The sequence below is a fragment of the Micropterus dolomieu genome, linkage group LG15, assembly GCF_021292245.1.
Source record: "Micropterus dolomieu isolate WLL.071019.BEF.003 ecotype Adirondacks linkage group LG15, ASM2129224v1, whole genome shotgun sequence".
NCBI classification, from domain to species: domain Eukaryota; kingdom Metazoa; phylum Chordata; class Actinopteri; order Centrarchiformes; family Centrarchidae; genus Micropterus; species Micropterus dolomieu.
This window is the reverse complement of record NC_060164.1, coordinates 24325710-24352546: the sequence shown is the minus strand read 5'-3', so window position 1 is coordinate 24352546 and position 26837 is coordinate 24325710. Positions and strand designations below refer to the sequence as shown.

General features: G+C 39.8%; 2 protein-coding genes across 3 annotated transcripts; both read left to right on the top strand.

Moving 5' to 3' along the window:
* Window positions 1-7661: 7661 nt before the first annotated feature.
* Window positions 7662-9138, top strand: LOC123984403 (homeobox protein Hox-D4b-like). The gene is made up of 2 exons (XM_046071265.1): window positions 7662-8100; window positions 8813-9138. The coding sequence occupies exons 1-2, from the start codon at window positions 7662-7664 to the stop codon at window positions 9136-9138; spliced, it is 765 nt and encodes a 254-aa protein (XP_045927221.1).
* A 1325-nt stretch (window positions 9139-10463) lies between these two features.
* On the top strand, window positions 10464-16013 carry mtx2 (metaxin 2). Of its 2 annotated transcripts, none has more exons than XM_046071264.1 (10): window positions 10464-10570; window positions 12752-12799; window positions 12899-12945; window positions 13036-13108; window positions 13571-13647; window positions 13772-13864; window positions 14239-14277; window positions 14374-14499; window positions 14651-14727; window positions 15232-16013. In XM_046071264.1, exons 4-10 carry the CDS (start codon window positions 13048-13050, stop codon window positions 15389-15391), a joined length of 633 nt encoding a protein of 210 aa, XP_045927220.1. In that variant the 5' UTR covers window positions 10464-10570; window positions 12752-12799; window positions 12899-12945; window positions 13036-13047; the 3' UTR covers window positions 15392-16013. The 2 variants fall into 2 exon arrangements, with proteins under 2 accessions (XP_045927220.1, XP_045927219.1); XM_046071263.1 differs by lacking the exon at window positions 10464-10570 and adding an exon at window positions 12001-12182.
* The last annotated feature ends 10824 nt before the right edge of the window (window positions 16014-26837 follow it).

Genomic DNA, 26837 nt, shown 5'->3' with positions numbered 1-26837 from the left:
GGCCTAATAATTTATGAACCCGCGTGGGAGCAGCAAAAAAAAAAAAAAAAAAAAAAAAACGAGCACGTGACGGTAATAAAGTGTGTTTTATTGCCGGCGGTTTGACAAGCCCCAAAATATAACTCAGAGAGAATAGCCGACAGGCGGCCAGATGGGATTGGTAGCAGATATTTGTCCGAAATCAACAGAATGCTCTTTGTGTCGCTGAGAGAAACAACGGAGACGGTTCCAATAATCAGTTTCGATCCGCTCCAACGGGATTTTACAGTAACGAACATCCGTGTTTTAACGCGAGATCAGAGCAGAACAAGTAAGTGTGTCTTGTTTTAATATTTGGCACAGATATAAAGTTATGACTGTAAGGGGCATGGGGGGCAGTTGGAGGGACAGAGGTGGCGGATGGGGTGGGGGGGTGGGGGTGGGGGTTAAAGCTGTGGTCCGGGAAGCCCCCATGGGCCCTTGCTTAAGTGAATGAGGGGGTCCAGAGATCCACCTGTGGTCCAACATATAATCTAATTAACTCACTCCAGAGGTTATAGTTTTGGCTAAAAGGGCACTTAAATGCTGCTGGACATCAAATTCAATCCCTTTTAGGGCCTTGTGTTGGTGACATTCAAGGCGTGTTTTCAGCGGTAAGACGTGACATTGGTTCACTTTACATATTGTGGATGATTTTTTTTATCTCTTCGTGTCAAATTAGAATTAGAAAAAAAATTGCAACACAACTAGTCAATAAAGCATAAATCTCATCAGACATGAAGGATTATTAAATAATTTAGACCCCTACATTTGAGGTCAGTCTGTCTTTATTTATTTCAATCAAAAGTGTTCAAGGCCCGTGGGCAACCTTTTTTTTTTTTTTTTTAGGGAGGGCTTTTTAGGATCACGTCTTCAGTATTTGCTGTCTGCCCTGACCTCACACTCCAGAGGTGGTTGATATCAAATATCAGTCCCTTGTGATTCTGTTTTTAAGTTAACAGTCCGTGGTTTAACGTGTTTCCTAGGAAGTCCTAACGAAACAGCGTGTGTGTATGTGTGTGTGCACTGGTACCACAGCGTGTGTGTTCTTCAGAGGACAGACAGTAAGCTATATCCTTTACTTTCTGACGCGGCAGAACGGTATTCCATATGTTGAGGATGTTGACATCATAATCTGCCATTTAAGGACGTCTTAGTAAGCCACACGCATAATACTAGCCAAGTCATTGAGATTATATAGTATCAGAAAACACATGTACATAGGCCTGCACTGTTTATGTTTGCAGGCTGTACTGTAAGTTTTCACTTTATAGCAATTTAACATATTATATAAGCAGTAGCCTATAGCAATATAATCTGTCGTTAGTCTGAGAGCAACAGTGTTGCTTGGCGCGTTCAAAATCGGTGGATGTTTTCGTGTAAACACAGTATGAGGTATCAAGAGTTATGGCACTTTCTTGTGATGTTAAATTTTACGACGATCTCTGCTCACACAAAGCCGCCCTCCTCCACAGGCTACATGAACAGAAGCGAATAAGAACTATTTGCCAGCTGTTATGACCAGGAGGAATTTTTGATTATAGTTACATCTTAACCGCACACAGGCAAAAATTATAATTTTATTATTATAAATAAAATAAAATAAAAAGTTAATTTTATTTATTTATTTTTATTATAGCGGAAAACGGCAAACTATTGTATTTAGATCATATTGCCCGACATCCAATGGACTCATTCAAGACAACATACAGCTATTAATACATAGGTTAGGACAACAGGATTTGTGTTGTTCACAGTGCAATATTTTAATATCAATTTGATTAGATATTAGTTTGTAGTCTAAATTATGCTAAATAAATAAATAAATGCTCCTGGCCTGCACATTTCTTTACTTAATGATCTCTGTGATGTGGTCATTAGTTTTAGTATGTGAAACGTGCTTTTCCTTGTAGCAAACCAACATTTGCTGTAATTCCTTTTTAGTTTCAGAGCAGTTAAACTGATCTGATTCAATTGTAATCACAATTCGCTCATGCATATAGACCAATTAAACAGTGATCCCCACAGATTGTGTGCTGCAGGCAATAACAAATTCTAAAATTCTGCATTTCTCGACTCAAGTGTTTTTGTTGCATTTGCTTCCATTAAATCGCGCTCAGCGTTTCATCTGCCTAATATACAGTCAGAAGCTGCGGCGTCCACTTGTGCGCACTGGTCAGTCCGAGACGGTGCACGGTTCCCAGGGCTGGAGGTCGCAGTTAATGTCTAAACCGGGTTAAAGCAGCTCGCAGCTCGGCTTTGACCCGGCAGAGGGCCGGGGGCGGAGGGGTGAGCCGGCGGTCAGCCTGTCTAAGATGAAAAAGTGAAACGACCCCAGAAAGAAAAGACACATCTGAATGGCTTTATATCACAGACCCAACTCGGGATGAGAGGCGAAGTTATTTACGAGTTTGTCTAAAAGGCGTTGAAAAGGCTTTTTATAGTCTTACTGTGCTGTTTGTGGTTTTATGACCGTAGTGTTGAAATCAGAACTGGGAGGTATGCAAAATTATACATTCAAAATCATATATAAAGTAATAATCCAGCCTACAGCTAGACTATCCAGAAAAAAACTAGGTGAATATTAGATGGAGATTGGTCCTAGTAAGCTACAGGTTTACAATCTACGAGCTGACGGTAATCAATAGCCTACTCTACCAATAATTGAAAATGGATATAAGGGATAATTAAACGCAGCAACAGCAGTCAATAAGGTAGAAAATCTAGCCTATTCAATTTCTGCTAATGCCATCTTTTAAAATTAAATGAGTGGACTAAATTTTGATATAAAATGGTGCTGTTTTCTCACCCTTTAACCCTTTAATTTCCAACCAGCATTTGCCTTTGCACAACAATAATCTATCTACAGAGGCAGAGAGCGAAACAATGGCCTCGCGACTCCCGCAGGCCGCGTGAACTCTGGATGGTCCCCAGCTCGAGCCCCTGCATGGCCCTGTCCAGCGTGAGGACTAATGAAACTGTGAACCAGCGGTCAACGATTCTGATTGACCCTCTGGCGACCTGACAGCAGCTAGGCTACATTCTTAAAGAAGAATGCTCTTTCAAAAAACCGAAACACCACTCCGTTGTTGTTGTTGCCTCTAAAAGGAGTCCACCAAAGTTCAGAGCTAGGGAACCCTATTCAAAAGGTGTAAGCTAATGATTCCAGTCTTCAACCTCTATTCAACGGGGGAGTTTAGGCTGGAATCACTGTGAAAAATGAAAGTTTTAGGTCAAAGTCCTTTTTAGTCAAGGCATGGATTAATTGTCTAAACTGAATAGATTTCTGATCATTTGTACTTTCTACATGTGCACATGGGAGCTCTAAACTATAGGTTCATTTTTCAATCAAATCCGTTTGAATCAATGTTTAGCTCAGCTTTAAAACTCTTTTGTGTTTACCTTTCCCAAAATATGAAACCAATCTTGCTATTGCTGTTCCTCTTATTCCATGCAACGCAAGCTTTGTTTTTTTGCTTCAGCAATAAATGGTTCAGAGCAGGGTTTTCACCAGCCCTCATCATTGCCATGGGAATTTAGCAAACGTAAACAGCTAAAATGAGTTCCTGCCAGAACACAGAAAATTGCCCAAGGCAAGAACTTGAAACAGAAAACCCTTATGGCATCTTGACCAAAACCTACAGTAAATGCACATGCATGACACACCCTATGTTATTTGCGCATATGTTGCAAGTAAATGACAGCAACATCCTTAATAATACATTACGTGTGTGAACAAAGACATGATCTGTGGAAAGACAATAACATTGCCTTCAGCAGAGCATGACACTGATTCTTGAGTGGGATAAAAATCAATTATATATATATATATATATATAATATATATATATATATATATATAAATAAAATAGGCCTACCCAAGCAAACACAGTGTACAAAAAGATATTAACGATATAATCTATAATGTATATGTTATCAATCATATTGGTAAAATGGCCTTTCATTGCAGATTGCCTGATTATTGTTTAAACTCAAGCATCCTTGGATATATAGCCTTCAGTGCCTCCACTGGCCAGCTGACAACAGATGTTGAACAGGGGCTGGGGTCCATCATGAATGTATTTCAGCAGGTTCTAATTGAGAAATTTACACTTGCCCCCAGGGCATGCTCTTTTAAGCATTGCAATCTTCATTTTAGTCCAATCTGAGGTCAATTCAGGCCAAGTTCGGAAATTTGCCATTAACAACTATCCCGACGCTGGTCACGTTGGTATTGCGGCTGGTAACTTGTAAACAAGCTACTCACCAACTTTGGCAGGTGACCAACTGTCATCATTCTCAGCTCAAAACCAAGATGTCTGGTGGAAATGTGAAAAGGGTGGATTTACCAACTGCTGTGGCCTGTACAACAGATGTTTAAAATAACAAAATATACAAGGCTTGTTCAACCACCTCCATAACAAACTGTATAACATAACACAGGTTTCTCTTCTATGGAAGAAAATCGTTCATTTTGCTATTCAATTTATAATCCTTGTACTTTTACCAATCCAGTAAGCATGTTATCCCTCAACAAAGAGCTTGGCAGTTATTGAAAGAGCCATAGGTGCTTACATACCACCGAGGTCACACATAATTAATTTGAAATGCTCTTGCAGTGCTGAGCTGGATGATTATGATGGAGTGTATTTAAAGATCAATACATAAATTATTTCCAAGAATATCTGAAACCTTGGTATAGTTTAATTACTTTAATTGAGACTGTGGCTGAGACAAGGTGGCCGACTCCATGTCACAAACGTATCCACTGGTGTTGTTAATGCTGGTGTTTATCATAGCTACTTTATTCTTTCATTGGTGTTTCACTACGTAAAAACATTCAGATCCCTGTCCAGTGGACGAGCAGCTCCCCCTCCTGCTATTTCATTCTGTAAATCACGCTCCCGCTGCGCTACAAGACAGACTTTATCCATATTCTCTAGCACAATATCCACCTTGTCCAAAGTGCACTCTTTGGGCTGACAGTCTTCTAGGTGATGGTCTTGCTTGCTTACAGTAATTACACGCATCTATCAGAATTAATGTGGTTTGCCTTAATGAGTTATTGATGACAAACAGCTACATGCTACAGCATCATAAATGGTTTCAATAAATTGTACAACGCTGATACATCAATGGAAACATGCATGCACATCTTAAAAATGAATGGTCGAATGGTCTTTTACTGCAATTATTTTGAGTCATAGTAAATACAATGACTTTTTTTTTTCCTGTGGGTGAACATGAGAATTTAAATCACTGTTAACAACAAGAAGAAGTCATCAGCAGCCAGCCGTGAAGTGAACCTTCGCCTATACATACCCTGTAGAACCGAATGTGTGTGGAGCTGCCTCAGTCACAGATTGGGTTCTGGGGGAGTCTATGGGCGATGACTAACCATCTATCAAAATTCAAGGGAAGAGAATGAAAACTGATGACTGTTAACAGTGCTTTTGCTTTGTGGTACTCCTCGCTTATACATTCTACAATGCACCCTTTCCTAGCGGCTACTACCTACGACAATTGTCTATAGGTTGTCATGTTTTTCTCTGCATCCAAACTGATTATCAAATTGAGCAGGATGGTTTTCACACACCACGTTACACAGTATGCGATGTGATACTATTTAATTCCCTGGTAGCATTAAGGTGTGCTCAGTTGAGTGTTGATTAAAGGAAGCAAAACACTAATTTGGTTGCAGCATGAAGCTTAAACACAGAAAAAAAGCAATCAGAACAACATTACGCCTTGATCTGGGTTCTGGTTAGAACCTAATAAAGATCTCAGAACTATTTACATGGCTTGCTGCCCTGATGAAATCACTTCTGCAGCCCACTCTATTCATAAAGGATTGTAGCTATATATTTTTTTTCACAGTAATTCGTATAAATGTTTCTTTACCTTGCCTAAACGGCGCTAAATGTCTGAAATTGATACTTCAAAATATTTTTTAGTGGCGGAACATCCTCCTGTGAAATAAAAAAGTTGCAAATGCACCCACTTAACAGTGCGCATTAACACCTCCCATCACAAAATATGGTGTAAATGCTTTGCCCAATGGCATCTCAATGGAATATGTTGAGGCAAGGGCCTCATTCACCACCTATATTTTGATTTCAAGTTAAAACAGTTGAAACAATGAAACGAAGAGAAAAATAGTTCAACTGACAAAAAGAGATAGATTTAGCCACTTTATTACCTATATGGTAGCCCAGTCATTCATTATAAAGTATTCTGCAACTCATTAGATCAGATAGATTAAGCCCATATAATCTTTAGTTCACTTGCACTCTGTCAACCATGCCCACATTTTCAAACTCATTACACCCTCCACATGAGCTCCTTTAATGTCCCAGGCAAGCAAAAACATTTTCTCCCTCTTGTCTTTATTGGAGTATTATTACAGGATATTAGGCAGAGGTAATAATACATTGCAGGACTTATTAAGAGGTTTTGGCTGAGCATCAGACCTACAGCATCCTCAGAGAGCAGCTGCAGCTAAAGAAGAAATCCTCATGAAATCCTTAACGGATTTATGGTTGGCTCCTCTGTGCAAAGAATATTTATTTTTAAAACCCTGGCATCTGTGATTTAGCACTTTGGACAAAAACGAGTTGATTTTAGCGAAAGACAAGATGTTCACGCATGAAGTGCTCCCGGAATACAAGCACCCTCATTATGTGACTTCGTGTGGGGCTTGAATTTAGCATATTCTCACTTATCTCTTTCACGTTTTTCGATTTTAGCAGCAGTCTAATTCGCTTTCATTTTTCAACCCTGTCGCATTTCTCTCTCATCCAGCTTGCTTTAGCATAATTTTTTCAAGCCAAGCAATGCATTTATTTTCCCCCTTTAAAAGCCGAGTTGGTGGTGGTGAACGGGACACCTCGGGCTGACCCCGGCCTAACAAAGCCAACTACTAGTCACTGTCTGGGAACCTTTTATCTCATTCTTTTACTGGAGGCCTTTCTGACCGACCATGTTTTGTTGTCCATCTTTTGACTGGCCACAAGGCCAAATATGGCCCCGCCGTCCCTCAATATGGGCTAGATTAATTTTGCAGCTACGACCATCTGTGTGGGTGTTAAAGTCATTCAGCTAAAAGTCATAAATCTACAGTCCGTGCGTTTTCAATAGGTGCTGTGTGTGAGAGGGGGTGGGCAGATAAAGAGGAAAGAATAGGATAGATAGATAGATAGATATATTAATAGATAGATAGATAGATAGATATATAGATAGATAGATAGATAGATGAATAGATAGATAGATAGTTAGATAGATAGATCCATGTATACTAAAATCTAATAGGCTACACATTGAGTGATTAGACTCCACATGCCAGGTATCGGATTTTATCGTTATTTTCCACACACATCTATTCTTACCCATTATTCCCCGCCAGCAAAACCTCATTAGTCTAATAATGAACATTTTCCCCCCTTTCAAATTATCCCATTACGTCTGACATAAACAACCCGATGTGCCCTCTCTCATTGGCTGGCCGCAGGGTCACGTGGCCCGCGCGGCCGTCCGTCTATTTGACAGCCGCAGGATGGCTTGATGCCAGAGGGGGAAAAAGAGACAGAGAGAGGGGAGAGAAAGAAAAATTAGTATTCTCCTACCAACCTCGCTATAAATCAATCATGGAGTCCTATGTGGTGAGCTGTAAATATGCTGAGCCGCAGTTCCCGCCTTGTGAAGAAGATTATAGTAATTTTGGTAACCAAGTGGGGTATTACAACAACTCCCAGGACAGTGGTAGTTATGGAGGGGGTTATCAGTCCGTGCAGCCCCCTCCACCTCCATACACACCACAACAAACCGGCTATCAACCCTCTGTGCAGGGGAATCACCGGGAGGATGGAGAGGTCCAGTCGCAGCACCAAGGTGCGCCCTTCCCCGGCTACAGAGAGACAAACGCACCCGGTAGTAAGGAGAGGTTCTCCGTGGGTGACATGCAGTGCCAGGCCTGGATGACCTGTACAAAGTCCGCTCAGGTGCAGAGAAAAACGGCATGCCAGGGGAAAGACAAGCCGCCTATTGTTGTCTACCCGTGGATGAAGAAAGTGCACATCGCTCATGGTGAGATAGCCTGAAGATTTCATCTTTCTACTTCATGCTCTCTTCATTTTATTTTCTCCATAATTTAAGTTTGATTCCCATGTTTGTTATTTTGCCTGCCAGGCGCCCTCTCGTTCTTCTTTCTTTCTTTCTCTCTCTTTTTCTTTCTTTCTTTCTTTCTTTCTTTCTTTCTAGTGTTTTGTCCATTTGTGAACATCGCTTTTTGTTGTCGAGTTATTTATGATCTCAGTGAGAGTTGGGGAGAATTACAACCCCTATAAAGTTTTATGGCCCTGCCACAGTGTGTGCTTTTGTGTGTGTGTGTGTGTGTGTGTGTGTGTGTGCGTGTAGGCTACGAAATTGTGTGTCTCTTGTGTGCAACGCTGTGGCTGAACAAAAATCTGCAAGTTAAAGTAAAACTCGTTTCTGGACCTCTTCGCAGTCAACCACAAATGAAGGTTAACACAAAAAATGGCCAAGTGATAATATCTGCAATGATGTTTAAATAAGATTTTAAGATGCTAGACTTCCAGGCTAATTAGGTTACATTTCATGTAGCTTAATTTAGTGTGCAGGCTATAGGCTATAGGTGTTTAGGCGACACTGACCACAATAATATTAATACGAAAATAAAAGTAATTAGGCCTACAATTAAATAAACAAACAAACAAAACTTGATCTAATTCTCCTTTTTCTCTCTCTCTCTCTCTTTTTATTATTTTTATTTGTACAGTCAATCCGAACCATGTGGGCCCGGAGCCAAAGCGGCTACGGACAGCCTACACGCGCCAGCAGGTTCTGGAGCTCGAGAAGGAGTTTCATTTTAGTCGGTACCTCACGCGCCGCCGCCGTGTTGAGGTAGCCCACGCGCTCTGCCTGTCCGAGCGGCAGGTGAAGGTGTGGTTCCAGAACCGGCGCATGCGCTGGAAGAAAGACAACAAGCTACCGAACACCAAAGGAAGGAGCAAAAACAAGAAAACAACGGACGACAACAACAGCAGCAGCAGCAGCAGCAGCAGCAGCAGCGACAGTGATGTGAGGGCGGTGATAACTGTCTGAACACGGACTTTGGCTGAGGCAGCCACGTTAGCACCTTCACTCTCCAAAACTGATGTTGCTTAACTGATCCAGGGTGACTGCAGTCCTGAAACAACTCTAAACTGCTTTAAAATTCGAGGCCATCCATCTATAGGCCTAAATAAGGCTTTATAAATTCATTAATGTATTTCGCCTAATATTTTAACGTTTACTTTTAAGTGTTTTTAATATTTTTCTGTTGTGTAGAGGTTACATCCTATTCCAGTCTGATATTTAATTCATTACTGAATGTTTTTGAGTCTTACATTTAGGTAAACTACAAGTTTGTAGATGGTCTGACACCTCTCTGGTGAAATTAGGGAGATGTTTCATATTTAGACATCTGATGTTAAAGGCGCTCCACCGTGAGGAGAGATAGCGTGTTTTGGAGAAAACAGGGTTTTATTTCTACAGGGTAAACATAATACAGGGTTTTATTATAGCTACTTAAAAGATGAAATAGTCGAATATGCACATGACCAAATGTTGTTTCCACCAACTGGCGCTTACACGGGCAAAACAATAAACAGAAGAAAGCCAAATTGCTCGGCGGCTGACTTGCAGAATGGTTGGACAAATAATGTTTTAGCTTTTGTTTTGTACATAGGAGCATCCAAAAATAATGCATATTTAGGATAAGTAGCCATATAGTGCGGAATTTTTATATCCAAAAGGTGAATAAACTTTTGAATATTTTAGGGGAAGTGTCATATTTGTACACAGGGGAAATAAAGAAAATAAAAAACGTACCGGTTTTTAATGCACGACGCTGACTGTAAATCCAGCTTATTTTCTCAGGGTTACAGGGTTTTAACGAAAGGAACTTTTTGAAACGTTTGTCTGATTCAGCACCGAGAGGTTTTAAATAGTGATCTCTGAAACAGCATACTTTCGCATTTTCACAGAATATGTTCTCTCTTTGAGTCCAGTTTAATATGCTATTGATTTCTATTATAGCCTATACGCCAGTACTTATTTTTATTTGTATTATTTAGAAGCATATTTTATTCTTTGTAGCAAGCATCTTCTCTGTTCTTTTGTGAATGTGTTCATCTTTGAAAAACAAAAGAAACATTCTCTTTGTGTAAGAAGTTTATATGTGGAAATGTTTTGATAAAAAACACTTAGATGATAAAAATTAAAAAATATTTCAAGCTGCAAAACTGGAAATATTTTTTCTCATCTCTCTCTAGCACACATACGCACAAATACACAGTAAGTAGCCTGTGGCTTTTTCTAAGGGATGTTGAGAGGATCAACGGAAGTGACGCGAAAATTACTCCAAAGATGGTTTGGGAATGAAAGACGAAAACTTAAAGCGCTCAGCATAATGATTCCCCTTACAGAGCAATCGTCTGTACCAAACACGATATTTGTTACAATCATAATTTAACGGAGCGTGAAGTCACTTGAGGTGAGCCAGTGCACATACCTAGTCCGCGATGTCTCAACTGAGAAGATTTTTAAAAGTAAGGATTTTCTCCTGTGGGAGGATTTATAAATGTGCTCCTAATTCTTCCGTGGATAAACGGCGATCCTTAACGTTTAATCATTAGAGCGACAGCTTGTTTTAACTGTTGTCTTGAGATTTAGTAGCCTAAAAGACCCGGTGGTGGAGGCAGATGTTTCTGCACAAAAGTTGTTGTTGCGCACAAGTCGATGGAATGTCAAATGTTAAAATATGTGACTGTGGTTTAGTAGACTTTAATATTGCCTGAAATGGCAGACATGAATTGTAGTCTGCTTTACATATCAGCGTCTTTGTATAGTTAAAAAACGCATTGTTTACGCACAGCGCAAGGACGTCATGGACTATTTCAGGTGAAAGAAATACACTCGTTCTGTGTGTGTGTGTGTGTCTGTGTGTGAGTGGTGAAATGTAAGGGAAATGAGAGGCATTAATTGGTGGCTTCCGGTCGAGAAGCGGTAAGTGTGCAGGGAAGGCACAGCGGGGCTGACCAACTGAGGGACACTCAACTTGTGGGGAATTCAGTAAACCACTAAACGACAACAGACCCTTTTATAAGTACAGAATCAGTAAAAGAAAATAAAACATATCGGTATATGCTCAGTGACAATTTGTTCTTGTTATGTCCATTTAAATGGACAAAAGACTAGTACAGCAGTGCATCTCTGGAGATTCCCAGGGTGCAAAATAGGCTTTATTTCTACTGAATTCAATTTAACCTGATGTCCCACTAATGGTATACTGTGCATTGTGCTTTTTGTATTGTAAACATCTCTAAACATATTTTGTAATGCCGAGATGTATGCGTTTGTGCTTGGTGAAACGTTATGCATGTAACCTGCCTTTCTGCAGTATGACTGTGGTGAGGCAGGAACGCCCCCGACTGGTTACATTAAGTACTAGCCTGAGAGAGAGAGAGAGAGAGAGAGAGAGAGAGAGAGAGAGAGAGAGAGATGTTCTCAAAAAAAAAAATGCCATGGCAAAGTTTTGGATTGGCTATACAGTCCTCATGGATTAGGAAAATGTGAGATGTAATGAGATTGCATTAACGCTGATTGGCATAACGTCAAGAAGTGACAATGAAAGGAACACATGCAAGTATGGAAACAAACCGGCAATACAAACTTCCGTATGCAAAGCTTTTCATGTTCAGTTGTTAAAACTGTGTCAAAATTGATTCAACACTAGCTCTACTGACACTTTTTTGTCCACCCGTGTACAGTGTCACCGCCCATCAGACTGTAGAGAAAGCCGCACTACACCTACAGACAGGTTTGTTTTTTTTATGACAGACTGGGATATTTCACACACAGCGACTGCGCCATACAGTTGTCGTCTCCAGCTCAGGCGTAAAGCGGAACTAAAATCGGAGTTACATTGATCCACGGGACGTTAATCGCCGGCGGACTAGTCGATGACTGCAGAGCAGGCACTTGCCCTTAAACTTGCATGCAGTAGAATTGACCTCATCTGCTATTATAATTATTAATTAGCAATAAAGGATATTACAACATCGCAATGTCTCTTGCGGCAGAGGCTTTCGTGTCGCAGATGGCAGGTAATGTGTTGACTTTCCCCGTTATTATTATTATTGTCTATTAAGCTAAGTAGCTAGCTAACACCATCTAACGTTTACAGTCATGCCAATTTTTCCTAACGTTAGTTAATTACATATAAGAGATCACTGCCGTTTAACTTAGCAGGATTGTTCAAATACATCTGTAGCGATGGTTGTCCTTGTCCACCCTGTTTCGTTTCTTTAGCAAAGACTAGCTGGGTTAGCCTAGCCCACATACATGACTGTCACTCTGGCTTCAGTCCTAGATGGCTAACCAAGTGTAGCACCCATTTTCGGCTTTTGATGCCAATAAATCTGTTTATCAGATTAATGTTAAGAATACAAACCCTTTTGGAGGACAGCGAATTTAAGCCGGAAATCGTGTGAGGCACCTCACCTCACTGATGCTCGGGAGATGAGCACCAATGATCGTCTGAGCAGTTTTAATCACCTGCTGTAGAGCCCTGAGGGTCTCGGCTGTGCACGTCCCATGACAGTTGGTGATGTTTTCAGTCAGGATGCCTTATAATTGTGCATCTGTGTGTTATTTTTATTTTTAACATTGACAGCTGCTGAGCCTTGGCCTGAAACTGCAACCTTGTACCAACCGCTGAAGGGTACGTCAGCGTTTGTTTTAAAGTGGAGAAACAATATAAATTGTGTCTATAGAGACATGGATATTAGTTGTTTATATTACTCTGGTGTTGCTTTTACAGAAGATCAGATTTTGCTGTCAGACTGCGCCTCATCTCTTGCTGTTCAGGTGAAATTGTGTCTGCATCTTCTCAGCAAATATGGCTGCACATTGTGAATCAGCACTGAATCACCCATGTCCTGTTTCTCTCCTGTACAGGCATACCTCAGGATGTGCGGTCTACCAGTGCAGGTGGCTTGCAGAGCAAATGCTGAATACATGTCACCTTCTGGTTAGTACAGTTGCTGCTGCAGAGGAGGATTTACCGTTGCCATGCTATGAATACAATGTTGGGATTCTGGCATGTGGTCTTTGTGGTGTGGTCTATCTCACTGAAAAAATCGATTTTGTATCTTTCAGTTCAGAGAAACAGAGACATTTTGAAATCCAGTATTGTGTCAACATTTAACCAAAAGTTGATTCAGGTGTTAAGACTAAGATTTTAATGTCTCTATACTTTAGCTGCTTCAGAAATTTTCAGCTGTTCTTAATTGGACATTAAGTGTGATAACTTGTATGTCCCTTTCAATCCTTGTGGCCTGGTCTGTCCCACTAATTTGTATCCAGATTGTGTCTAGATGCAGGTGAAACAGATAGCAACTTGAAGGCACTGGGGTTGCTCCTTTAAAAAAAAAATAAAAAAAAAATAACAATTTTCCCTCACTCTCTCTGTTTTGTTTTTGTCTGTCTGTAGGTAAGATTCCCTTTATCCACGTAGGGAACCAGGTCGTGTCTGAACTGGCACCGATAGTGCAATTCACCAAAGCTAAGGTGTGTAACACAAATATCGTTAAGTTATTGATTTTGATTAACTCTCAGAGACACCTTTAAAACATTTCATCAAAAAAGGATTTATTTAAAATGAGAGAAATTCTCTGTGTTTTTGGGTTCTCAGGGTCATTCTTTGAGCGATGGCTTAGATGATGTTCAGAGAGCTGAAATGAAAGCCTACATGGAGCTGGTCAACAACATGCTGCTTACTGCTGAGGTACACACACACACACACACACACACACACACATGTTTGTTCCTTTATCCCCATGGGGACATCTGTTTTACATAATGCATTCACTAACCCCATACCCTGACCTTAACCATCACAACTACATGCCTAACCTTAACCCAACTGTAACCCGAACCCTAAAACCAAGTCTTACCCCTCGAAAAGCAGTCTCTACCTGAGGGGGCCGTCGTCATCACGATTGGTTAGTGTGCATTAAAGTCCCCACCGAGATATAAAAACATGACGTACACACACACATTCGTACAATCATTTCCAGGAAACCATAAACTGGTAGGTTACACAATTATCAATATTTGTGTATAATATCTTCTCATTGAAGTCTCCTTTCCTTTCTACAGTTGTATATCCAGTGGTGTGATGAGGCTACAGCTGCTGAGGTGTGTATACTTGTCTGTAGATTTAAAAAGAAAATAAAAAAAGATTTGGCAGTGATAATTCAGTGCCTCTTAATTACACGTATGTGTTTTGTGTAGATCTCCCGCCCCAGATACAGCAGTCCTTACTCGTGGCCTCTCAGTAACATCCTTGCTTATCAGAAGCAGTGGGAGGTTCGCAGGAAGATGAACGCCATCGGCTGGGGAGGGAAAACCCTGGAGCAGGTTAGCAGCTGCCCGGCAACAAATGTCTGAGGTTTTTACATGCTTGGCAATTGTTTTCATGCCAACCCAGATACTATATTCTCATAAAAAATTGACATAAATTGACAAAAACATGATTAAACAAAACTTTTTGTCCTTTCATGTGTTTCAGGTTTATGAGGATGTGAGTCAGTGCTGCCAGGCTCTCTCCCAGAGGCTGGGAACACAACCATACTTCTTTAATAAACAGTACGCAATTGTCTATCTCTTTGAATGATGCCCATCTGATGTGAATTGTTTCTATTTGTTTGTTATAGCAGCTGAATAACAAAACAGGAATAGGGTGGCACAGGGAGGGGGTAGGCTTCAGTACTTAAAAAATATGCTGAGTCCCTGCAGATTCTGCTCTGTAGCTGATCTTGTTGAGGGCCACGCAAAAAAGGAAGTGTTTGGAAGCATCTTCTTTAGCACCGCCTTGTGGTGTAATACTGTAATGATCTCCTAAACGCCTCAGAAGGTTTAGCATGTGTTAATGCCTTTAAATAAATTATAAAAACCATAGCCAATGTTTCTTCGGCTTCTTTTAACTTCACAGATTAGATATCTCATTTATAACATAATTATTTAGAAATATTAGTGCTGACCTAAGCTTTACTCAGCCACTCAGGTCAAAAAATGAGATGTGGCTTAACACATAACTAAAATTAAAGTAAAAATAGTAAATTAACCTAAGTGTGTGCTTGTGTGTTGTAGGCCTACAGAACTGGATGCGTTGGTGTTTGGTCACCTCTTCACAATACTGACCACCAGGCTGACCAGCACTGAGCTGGCAGAGAGGATCAAGAGCTACAGCAACCTGCTGTCCTTCTGCAGACGCATCGAACAGACCTACTTTGAAGACAAGACCTCTTGAGTGACTTTAAAATAACCTGTGTATTATCCTTGTGTATTAAACCTTGTACATTATGTCCTTCCTTCTCTCATTCCCTCACTGTAGCACTCAGAAGCTTATTTTCACATACCTGTCCCTATGTGATTTTTTTTCCTTTCCTTCTCCCTTTTGCTTCAAACATTGTTGCATGATGCTGATAGGAATCCAGAGGAGCCACTTCTTTTAAGGAATAAGATGTATCTACTGCAAATAAATAAATATACCAGCAAGGGAGTTCTTACATATAAGTCCATGCATGGCTGGCATCAGAGTACCCCAACATCACAGTAAAGATGATTCTCTTAAAAAAATATTTCACAGTTAAACACAGAATAAATATGGATGTTGGCGAGAACACACCACGTGCGCTAGTCAGTCTGATATGCATAACTGTTTTAGATGAAGTGCTTCAGGAAAGCACCAAATTAGTTTTCAGTAGACCATGGCGCCTTTAAGATCACAACAAGCATATTGATGATAATAATGCAACTCTTCACAAATCCCAGAAGGTGATGATGAGGATGTGACTTATTCCTTAGTTTTTCCAACATTGTTTTATTTCTGTGAATTGAAAGTGCCTACAAAATAAAAGTCGTTGAATTTATATTTTTGTTTATTTTCTTCCCAATATAAAGCTTTGACTTGAGCATGGAAGTTATTTATTTGATGTTGGATTTCATAACAGAAATGTATAATAATTACAAAATTACACCAGTTGTAATTGTTATGCTGTGTTTAACATTTCATGTATAATAATTTATTGATAAATGATAATAGAAATAAAGGAAGCATGCTGTCATCAAATAATAAAAATCACCCTAACCCTAACACACACACTTGTAACTGATGATTTTTTTAAATTCCTCCATGAAGCGTTGCTGAAACATTCTCACCATCTGAAATATTTTAGTTAGAAAAAGTTTTAACTGAGGAAAGTCCACAGCTTCAGTCTATGAGAAGATCACTTGAATTCTATTTTTGGGCCAGATGGTTCACACACAGCTGTGTGTTTCTGCCTCCAGGTCACAGACAAGCTCAGTGGTAATGTCTGATCACCTCTGATTGCCCTCCAACTGACCAGTTTGCGTGTGTGTGTGTGTGTGTGTGTGTGACTGAGCCAGTGTCTGTCTTCCAGGTTTCCTGTGAGGTCAGAGTGTGACCTTTGAACTTCCAGGAGCTGTGACATCATGAGTGATGACTTGCAATGGCCAAACTCTGCACAGTTAGAGGTCGTCAGCCAGACAACAGGCAGACGACAGAGAGAAATAAACAGAAAGGTACAAGTCCACAGTAATTTGTGGATTTTTAGACCAGATGACCTGGAGCCTCAGGCCACCAATAGCCACTTGACCCCATAACCTATATGAAGTTGTAGATCAAATACCTACTCTTAAGAAACATGCTTGAACAATGTACATATCTTTTCTTGTTTATTTGTCATTTTCTGGAAGATAATGGGTCAGTTGCAGATGATGCAGAGTCATCTGACATTGCAGCTACGATGTGTTTTGGTGTTAGTTCCTTACCATAAAAGGGTAAGAGCTTCTTTCTAGAGCCGCCATTTTACACAGATGTTGAACCATCCTACAGGAGAAATCATCACAAAAAAAGAGACAGAGAGATACAAGTGTCTTCCCTCATACTGTCCTACACGCAGCTGAAAACTCTGTCACAACCATGCTGATGAGGAGAACCCATGTGATTTCTTTTAAGAATTACACATAAGAAACTCTCTTGAGCTAAAGTGAAAATAATGTAGGCTATTTACAACATAATGGGCTGTGAGAGTAAAAGAGACTGACTGGCATGAGCTCAGCAGCCTTTATAGCAGTCAGGAAGCTCTCCTGCTGGGAGAGACCACAGGAAGCTGGAAATCTGCTGACAGTTTCTTAATACTAGATCCCTGACTAAAGGACAATAAAAAACTTGTGTATAGTGGTCTTGTGTTAAATATTTCGTTATTTAATGTGTTTATAATGATGCCTTTTACAAAAACAAACCATGCGTAGTAGTCACACAAGTCCAAATACCGTTTGAGGCAGCTGGGCCAATGTAAGACAACAATGAAAACATGGAAAGGGTCCACACACACACTAGCTCCCTTAAGTGCAATTTATTGGCACTTCAGCCAATGAGCATTAACCCAAAATGTCACAAATGGATGCCAATAAATTGCATTTAAGGGAGGTATAGTGTGAAGACCCTTTTTCATGTTTGCATTTTACTGAAACACATTTGTGCTTGGTCAAATTAACACAAACTAATTAAAAACTAATACATACATACATACATACATACACAAAGTGGATAAAGTGTGAGAAACATAATCATATTGTCTTAATAACCTTTATTTTTTTTTTAAACATTGCACTGAGCAAAGATTTACTCTGAGCATCAGATACACAAATTGTAATAACAATTTATTTCCAGGAGAGGGCAGCATGAGGATAGAAAAGGAACCTGCTGCTGCAGAGATTTGTAAAGTTTAGCGGCCTACTGCTGATTAGGCAAAATTGTACATGGATATATTTAAGAAGCTGAAAAAATGATTAGTATAGTAATATAGTTTATTTTTAATTACTCTGCAATTTTGGGCGAATCTGACAAAATTTGGACTTATTTCCTAGAGGAGTTCTTGTTAGTTTTATTTTTAGAATGTGTTTCCTTTATGTGTCACTTATTTGACCGAGTGTAGGTGATGCACTGGGTGGATCGGCTTCTGGGCTGGTTGCACTGATTCTGTTTTTTGATGCATGCTGGGCCATGATGCAACAAAATGCAAAACAAACAAAACAAAAAACTCCATGAGGAATTTGAATGGGTAGAGCTGTGGAGTCTAAATGCACTCAGTTATTTCAGCTGTTCATTTTATGTGGTGACATGTAACACATACTGGCACAATCACGGTTTCATTTACTGATGTTGCTGGATAGCAAACAGATTTTTATTAAAACCAGTTAATCACAATCAGATGTTGTGTTGGAACAAAGCTCACTTAACAACGTAATAATGCGTAATTGAATGTGTGATAAGAAAAATATGTGTGCAACTCAAATGCTATTAGATACTATTTCCTTTCCATTCTGACAGAGATTTAAACTTGGGATAAGTATTGGTCTTAGGTAGGTGTGGTAGAGAACGCATATAGTCACTGAAAGGACCTCATAAAGACACATCTGATATGTGTGTGTGTGTGTGTGTGTGTGTGTGTGTGTGTGTGTTCGTTCAGATAAAAATGAAGAGTTTGTGTTCATGAGTGTGAATGTATATAAGTACATGTGCTTTGATGTGAAGTGTCAGATTAGACAATATAACTGGAGGCGTATAATTACACAGCTTGATTATCAGAGTGAGTCATGATACATAATCTGGACTTTCTGAGTGAGAGAGAAGACAGCAAGAGAAGAATGTTTTTAATGTAGCTGGAGAGTGTGGGTGAGATGGTTTTCATATGTCTATGCAAATGGTGTATTTTTGTAATTTGATAAAACCAATGCAATAAGTCATCTCAGGTGCTGTGACCCAGTTTATCTGTAATCTCATTCACATAAACAGGATTAGCATGATGTCTCAGGTGTCAAAGCACAGGGACAGTTTTAGTGATTTGGAGGCCCCAGGCAGGCATAGACTGAGCTGAGGGCCTGTGTGTATTTGCATGCGTGTGCGCGCGTAAGCTAGGCTACACAGAACATTTAAGAGAATTTACATGACAAAATCATTTGAACCTAGAAAAAATTATTTCATTAAGCTTGAGTGGCTGACTTTGCAGAATATGACATGACACAATCCCCTACATTCACTGTGATTTACCACCACCCTGCCAAGGCTGGGCACAGTGACAGCGCTGCAGGAAACCCTGCCCTTCTCTACCTCGCATTACACACTCCTGGCAAGAAAACTAAAACGATTTGCTCTTTTCAGTGAACAAAGCCAAATGAGCCTTCTCACTGAAGGCTTTTGAATGTGTGGTAATCGCCCTTCACTCAGTTAGAAGAAGACAAAGGGACAAGAAAATGATTAAAAATTAAGTCATTTCAAAATTAAACACATTTTTACTTTTGTGAAATTAAAGCCTGCGCAAACTTGATGTCTTAAGTAGAAAAATGACCGCATTAGCCATTTGCTTGAACAATTTAAATAAACTGTGTTTATGTTTTCCTGTGGTTGTTTGAATAATTACTTTTTGTATAATTACAACAAAATTAGCATTTGCTTTACATTCACATGAAGTTCAGTTTATTTGCCATGAGGAGCACTACTCAGCCTGTGGAAACAGTTGCAAAATGTCTTCTGTGGCTCTGGAGAGTGCTTTCTAAAGTCCTGGAAAATAACCCTGATGTCATCAGGAAATAAAAAATGCTGTTATGGGAAATCTTGAACCATTCTACACACTAAAAGTCAGGTCATCTATTTAAATCTGTCTAGTACCAGACAGTACTGTTGTAATGTAAATTAATGGTAGCATATAGACGTGTATTTACTCTGGGTGGCTCAAACTGAGGCTTAGACATGTACGGTATGTTGATAGTAGCTAGCAACAGCCTGGAACCTGAATGCACCTTTGGGTTGGGTCAATAAAATCTGCTATTTACAACAGAGAACACTGTTCCTGTCTCATTTCTTACAAGCAGTTAGTGTTGGTTTATTTTAACTGTACAGTAAATAACCATAACAGCAAAAAGAAAATGCTTCTTACACTGTCTCTCGTCAAGCAGACAGATTTGTGTCTTTAGCTCAAAGTAACATGAGTACAAACAGCGAGGGGAAGAAGCCATACATATACATTTGTTGGTTATTTGTAGCGTGCAGCCGAAGTTTGCAAACAAACTTCATCAGTCCAGAGGTTGCACAGCTGGACTACGCCTTATGGAAGGTCCACCTATACCAAGGAATGTGTGTTTGTTTCTTTGCCTGTGTAGCTTGTGTGTATAAGTGGCAATTTATACCTGTAAGCATGAGTTTCCTCCAACATCTTCCTTCATCCAGCACATATGTGCCTCCATAATGTGAGAATGCGACCATTTGTACTTGTAAGTGTGTGTGCGTAGTTATGTAGTTTCATTAAGTGCTAGGAAGTGGGGTTTCTTTTGAGGCGATGTAGATTTGAGTGGAATAAAGAGATTAGCTGTGTGTCGATAATCCCCTCCTCTTCTCACAGTCCGTCCCCTCATGCTTACACACACACACACACACACACTCTTCAACACTTGGCTACTTCCCTCCTCCATGATTTTCATGTCTCTTCTAATTGACCATGATGTTTCTTATACTCGTGTTTAGCCTCATCCTTCACAGTTTACGCAGATAAACGTGCTTTGCTGCAGCAGACTTAAAGTGCGAATTTACATGTTGAAATAACCCAACAAGTCTGATTTGTCTCAGGAAAGGTTGGTATTTACTCTAAAAAGTGTAAACATTTAACGGTTTCAGACTCTCATATTCTTCTGCTTTGCTTTTAGTCATTCACAGTTTTACATACAGATCACCTAGTGGATTATTCTCACCCTGGTGTAGTAGGCGACATCCATTTAAAAATAAATACTAAATGTTCTATGCTCCCCCACAAGTTGAGCAAGGCATGCAAGGGACTGTAATCCACATGAGTGCTCTTCAGGTGCATTCAACTAGATAGAAATGTAGGAAATAGTCCAGTCAGGTGTAGGAAGGGTTCATATTGATGTCTGAGAGACAGAGAGAGTGTAAGGAACACGTGTAAGTGTTCATTTCATCAAAAATAACGAGACTTCAAGCCAATCCAAGCGGCACATTCCTGCTCTCACTTACCAGAATATAAACGTGCGTGTCCAAATTAAGGACAAACGAAGACCAACAAGTTGGATTTGAGCCCAGAGTCTGTGTTGGAAATCTTCCACCATAGTTGAAGGGCTTCATTTCAAAACACTTTAAATCCATTTTGTAAGTAAGCTGTTATCCGATAGGTTTCTGACAATGTTTGAAAAACTATAATGTTTCTGTTTTGTAAGTCAGTCAGGAACTCCAGTGATGATGTATGATGAGTTTTGTGGACAAGACAGCAATTATTTTGCTTGTTTCAAAGTAGATTCTTGGTGTCATTTAGAGGCAGTATTTACATCTGTCTGTGTTTAGTTTATAGTATAATCAGTGACTGAGCTACAGGGTTGTGCATGTAAACTGAGATGAAAGCAGCATATTAAACCAAATTCTGGCAAAAATATGACTGTTTAGAACGTACCGAGTACACGGATGACTGGTGAAGGAGTGGATTATGGAGTACGGTTTTTAGACTTTCTCCAGCATGAAAGCTTGGTATTATTGGATCCATTGTAACCACTGTAAACTAAAACACATCCCTGCCTCCAACTTCAGTCAAGGACTAAAAACGTTTTACAGACACCTTTCAGCAGTAGTTAGTATTAGTTAGTTCTATTAGCATACCGTCCCTTACATTTTGTGCTCCGCTCTCATTGTTTGAGATGGTGTGGCTTAATTAAGCTGCACAGCAGCTGGTGAAAAACTTTGATTTTGCTGACAGGACCGGTGTGAGGTGCCTTTTTCCCAAGTCATTTCAAAGTGGTTCTCATCAAAACTGTCCTCTGATTCTGTAAACTCATTTGAACTCACTTTCCTCAGCTTTTTATGTTGTTGTTGAGCTTTACGACGAGGAGACTCGTAGTGTGTTTCGATTTCTGGGTTTCTGAAAAGTGGTTTCAACAGTTTTTTGACTCAATACAAGTCAAATGTGGTAAATAAAAGAAGAATGGGGGTCTTTTTGAGACTTCCAGCAATAGGATCAAAACAGATATTGTGGCAGACTTTAGTGTGCGTTAAGACAACCCTGACTCCCAGCATCAAACCTGAGAACATTGGGATGAATGGACTTATATGAAAGATGGTATTATACATAAGGGCCTCACTTTTTAACTTGTATGTAGTTTTTAAATGAGACAAATGAGAAAAAACACAACTATACTCTTAATAGTCTTTTGTCACAGTAAGCCAACCATAAACACTTATTCATAAAGGCTGCATGCTGTGCAGTTGCTGCTTTAGAGTAAAGACACCTTTTATCTTTAAGTTCAAGCACCGCATGGATTTAACAGTAAAATTTGTGAGGCAACATAATATTTTTAAAGTTTATTTCCAGGTGGAGAATTCTTGTGATGTTGAGTGATTGACAGCAAGCAATGGGTAACTTGATGCACGTGTTTATATGAAAACACTCAACAGAAACCTACGTGTTTGCTGTGACGGTTTACTTAACTCTGAAACTTGATTTTAATATTAAGCAGCAGCAGATGGTTTCTTCTGAGGGGAGGAAAATAAGCCTTGATATCGCCTACCATGCTGAGTGTGCGCGTACACCTACAGGAAGAATGTGAAAGAGGGGAGAAACTACAAGAGCTGCACAAAGAATAAGAATAAAGAAACACAGAGAAGAATTCAACCAGGATAGAAAGCCTGGGTGTTCTCCGAGTGACATTTTCACACTGTTTGCGTTTAAAGCAACCGACAGAAGAGGGAAAGGTTTCAATCAAGATACCCACGGCTCTGATGAAGAGAACGAGTCACGCAAAAGCCACATGTTTTAAATGTTAGTTAATGTTGTTTAACTGTAATCTGAGGTGTGTTTCATTTCCTGAAGCTGTCACTCTTTCTCCAATGACCTCACTCCAAGTGTGTGTATACGTGTGTGTGTGTGTGTGGAGGCCCTCTATGACCATGGGGCTTAAGTCGCCTCAGAGACCCCAGCACCATGTAATCACGCACACATATGTGCCTTGAAATTTAATGACCATGTGAAACATAAAGAATGTGTGTGTGTGTCATACTATATGCATGTGTGTGCAGACTAAACACTGATCTACATTGCTATTGTAACTGATTAGAGGTAGTTCATAATGAGACCTATTAACACCAGACCTAAAACACACATGCAAATACACATTAGCACACACACACCCACACACACTCATGCACATACACCCCAATGGTCCATGAATACCCCAGATCCAGTCTGCACAAGGCAGAATACTCTTTGTCTTGACAAAGGCTGTGGGCGATACTGTTGTTGCAGTTTTACTAGAAAGGTAGGTAAGTTTCTATTCAGTCACTTTTACCTTCTGTCATTTGTATTTTTTCTCTTTCACTTGCTTATTTGAGACACACACACACTCACCTACACTGTTGTGCGTTTCAAAGATGCAGTTATTGTTTTAAAATCCTCTAACTTTTGGTGTCTGGCTTTTGGAGAAGTATACATAAACACAAATATTAATGTCAATGTCCCTACAGAGGCATTACCCTGTATTTGAGAGGAAATGGATGCTGTGCCTTCTTTGTGTTTCAGTGGGATTTGTGTTTTTTTCCCCTTACGTTAAATTTCCACTGGCTGTGTTCAGCACGGTGTGTGTGTGTGTGTTTTTGTGAGTGAGAGAGTGATGTTTACAGGAAACATGAGAACAGAAAGTGAAATTGTGTGTGCTCGGGTGTGAAAGAATGTGTTTATCATGTTCTTGTCAAGTCCCTATACTGCACAGTGTTTAAGTGGTCCTCTGTTTCACTTCTTATTGTTGTCTCTTTTATGTCATTGCTTCTTCTTCTACTTACTGGATCTGTCTTAGTCATGTGCTTTGCATTACTGGGTTGATGTCGTAATTTGTTATGGCATCAATTTCTTATTCCTACAGACAACTGGCAAAGAGTAAATGATAATGTTATATTGAGACAGATCCAGCGCAGCTACACTGGAGTTTCATAGTTTATTTTTTTTATATTTTAGTCATCTAAAAAATCTGTGACAAATGTCCGGTTTAAGTGTCAGTCACTCAAAATTAAAGAGCCTTTCTCTAGAGCTGTCATTTTGCAATGATGTGTTCAACTCATACAGAAAGAAATCTACCAAAGAAGAGACAAAAAGTAAGAAGCCTTCAGTGCAGGAAAGACATGGCAGTGCCAGGACATACTAAATATAGTGGTTGAATGTCACAGCTTTTTCAGTAGGGGTAAGGGTGGGGAGACCAAGATGTGGTCCTTGGGACTGGATACTTATTATGTTTTGCTACATTCTGTAGTTAAGAACGATTGCTGTCACTCACTCAGCAGTTATTTGCCCCACCTGAACAAATAATCTGTTGCTGAGAACCGTGTACCTGTAACATATGACTAAGTAAGTTTTTAAAGGTTTTGAAAATCCTAGGAGGTAGCAAGTAAAGATCTAAAAGCATGAACCCAACATAGAAATACATGGTTTTCATAAAATCCCACAGCCATTCTATCATGCTCCAGAGATCTAGATGAACTCATTCGTAAACATCTGTTAAAAAAGGGTCTACACCCAGTGGGCTGGCCATAACCTATACATTATAAGGAGAACATGTTTGTAACCTGAACAGAAAAAAGAGTGGTGCTACACTGCAAACCTTAGGGGATTTTGTCCACCCTAACATTTAATACCTTTAAAATCGGGAAAATGTTGTTTGGATCAGGAAAACAGTCAGTGAAAGCCAACAAGTCCAAAAACAGAGCAGGAAGGTAATGAAAACCAAAATTTAGCTGTGATAATTAGCAGGTATAGACATGCCAAACTATAGGGCTGGATGTGAAGGGTAAGAAGCACAATAAACAATCTTGCAGACGTGAGCTGCTAGTGGACCGGTGTCAGAGCTAGAAAGTCCTAAACGCTCACTACGCACGTTGCAAAGGGCCACGCCTCATTCTCATGTCAGTGTTTACATCTTAAATGAGAGGATGAAGAGGGAAGAGAAAAAATTTTTAATGAGAATGAATTGCAGAACAGCAATCAGGTGAACTTGTGCTCTCTCCTCACAAAGTCTGATGTCAGCAGATAACAGTAATGGTAATGTACTAGCTCGCAGTAAATCTCTCTCTGGTCTGTCTGTCTTGCTAATCTACCTACCTAGCTGGCTGGGCATCTCTTGGTTTGTCTGTGTCTTGGTTGCTTGACAGACTTTGTGCCTGACTAATGTAAGAGTGAAATACTACTGTTTCTTACATCTGATAAAACCGACAACGGTCAACAGTGTTTATAAACTGTAGCTCGGAAAAAATAGACATAGAAAAAAAATAGACAGTGTATGGGCCTGATAGCAATCCTCATTTTAAAAGAAGAAAGTGATTATCTGTCTCTCAGTCAAAGTTTAGTTACAACTCTGGACTAATACAAGATGGAAAGTAATAGATTGACAATTGACTAATGGCTGTTAAAATGCTGATTAGTGGGACAGACTGGGCAATATAGATACACATATCTCAATAAATAATAAGCATCACGCATACAGTCATAGAATAAATAGTATTTTACATTTGAAAATGCATTAAAGGAAACCTGGGGGAGCCAGTTTGAATAGACCTGATGGAGCTGATAACATCAATATCTAGCTAGTATTGTTATCTATTATTTACAGGGGCTATGCTGAAGTTTATCAGTAGAGTAGATGCTGAATTGCCAGCCAATACAAGCACAGTGGATCCACATCCAGCCTCAGCTAGCACAGACCCAATACAGACATCTTTAGCAAGTCACACAGACCCAGGTAAATGCAGTTGCTGCTCCACCATATGACCCAGCAGATTGGCCCCCAGTCTAACAGAATTTATGAAGACTGAGTTACGGCACAGAGGTCCATTTAAACCAGCAATGGATTTTTTTTGCCCTAAAGACAAGTTTAAAATAGGTTTCCATTCAGGCTTATTACAAAGACAGACTGTTTTAAAAGAGGGACTGTAGTGAGAGCACTGACTGTGCAGCAATGGCAAATTGTTTACATACCTCATGAATCAAGTAGGAGGGCACCATGGCAGAATTTTGTTTAGGGCCCCAGAGAGGTCAGGACCGGTTCTGACCGGTGCACATACTTGGTGGCTGATTGGATAATGAGGGGAAGGTTTGCAGGTAGGTGATGATCAGGCAACTGGGGAACGGTAGGGAGAACTGGACACAGTAGGGAGAAAGCGTGCAGTACATTGACAGGTAATGTTAGACCAGGCAATTTGCTAAATTGCAGAAAGGATACATAAAATTTCATCATGACATGACTAACATATATAATTCTAAACTTAACCTTTAAACCAAGTCTGAACTCCAAATTAATGGTTTATCCTCTGATAAGATCAGAGGTAAGTTCACGGTCCCCACATTATGACTTTGTAAACTAATTTGTATGATTACACATACATATTCAATATGGTAGTTGTGTAATGTGTTTGGCAAGCATTTACCCAACCCTTAAGCTACACCTACTTCAAATCACAAACATAGAATCTAAAATCTCAAACTTGTTTTTTGAGAAGTGAGGACCCGAATAAATATCCTCAGAACCAGCATTTACAGATTGAACTTCACTAGTCGACATTTTCTCCATTTTGAATAATTTGGTTGACATTTGGTTTGGTTGGCCAGGAAAATAAACTTCTATCAGTTACAGTT

Coding starts and splice junctions, on each gene's coding strand:
- mtx2 (XM_046071263.1), top strand. CDS start 12,143: ATGTCTCTTGCGGCAGAGGCTTTCGTGTCGCAGATGGCAG. Junction 13,109..13,570: donor TGAATACATGTCACCTTCTG/GTTAGTACAGTT, acceptor GTCTGTCTGTAG/GTAAGATTCCCTTTATCCAC. Junction 14,500..14,650: donor GAGGGAAAACCCTGGAGCAG/GTTAGCAGCTGC, acceptor CATGTGTTTCAG/GTTTATGAGGATGTGAGTCA.
- LOC123984403 (XM_046071265.1), top strand. CDS start 7,662: ATGGAGTCCTATGTGGTGAGCTGTAAATATGCTGAGCCGCAGTTCCCG. Junction 8,101..8,812: donor GAAAGTGCACATCGCTCATG/GTGAGATAGCCT, acceptor TTATTTGTACAG/TCAATCCGAACCATGTGGGC.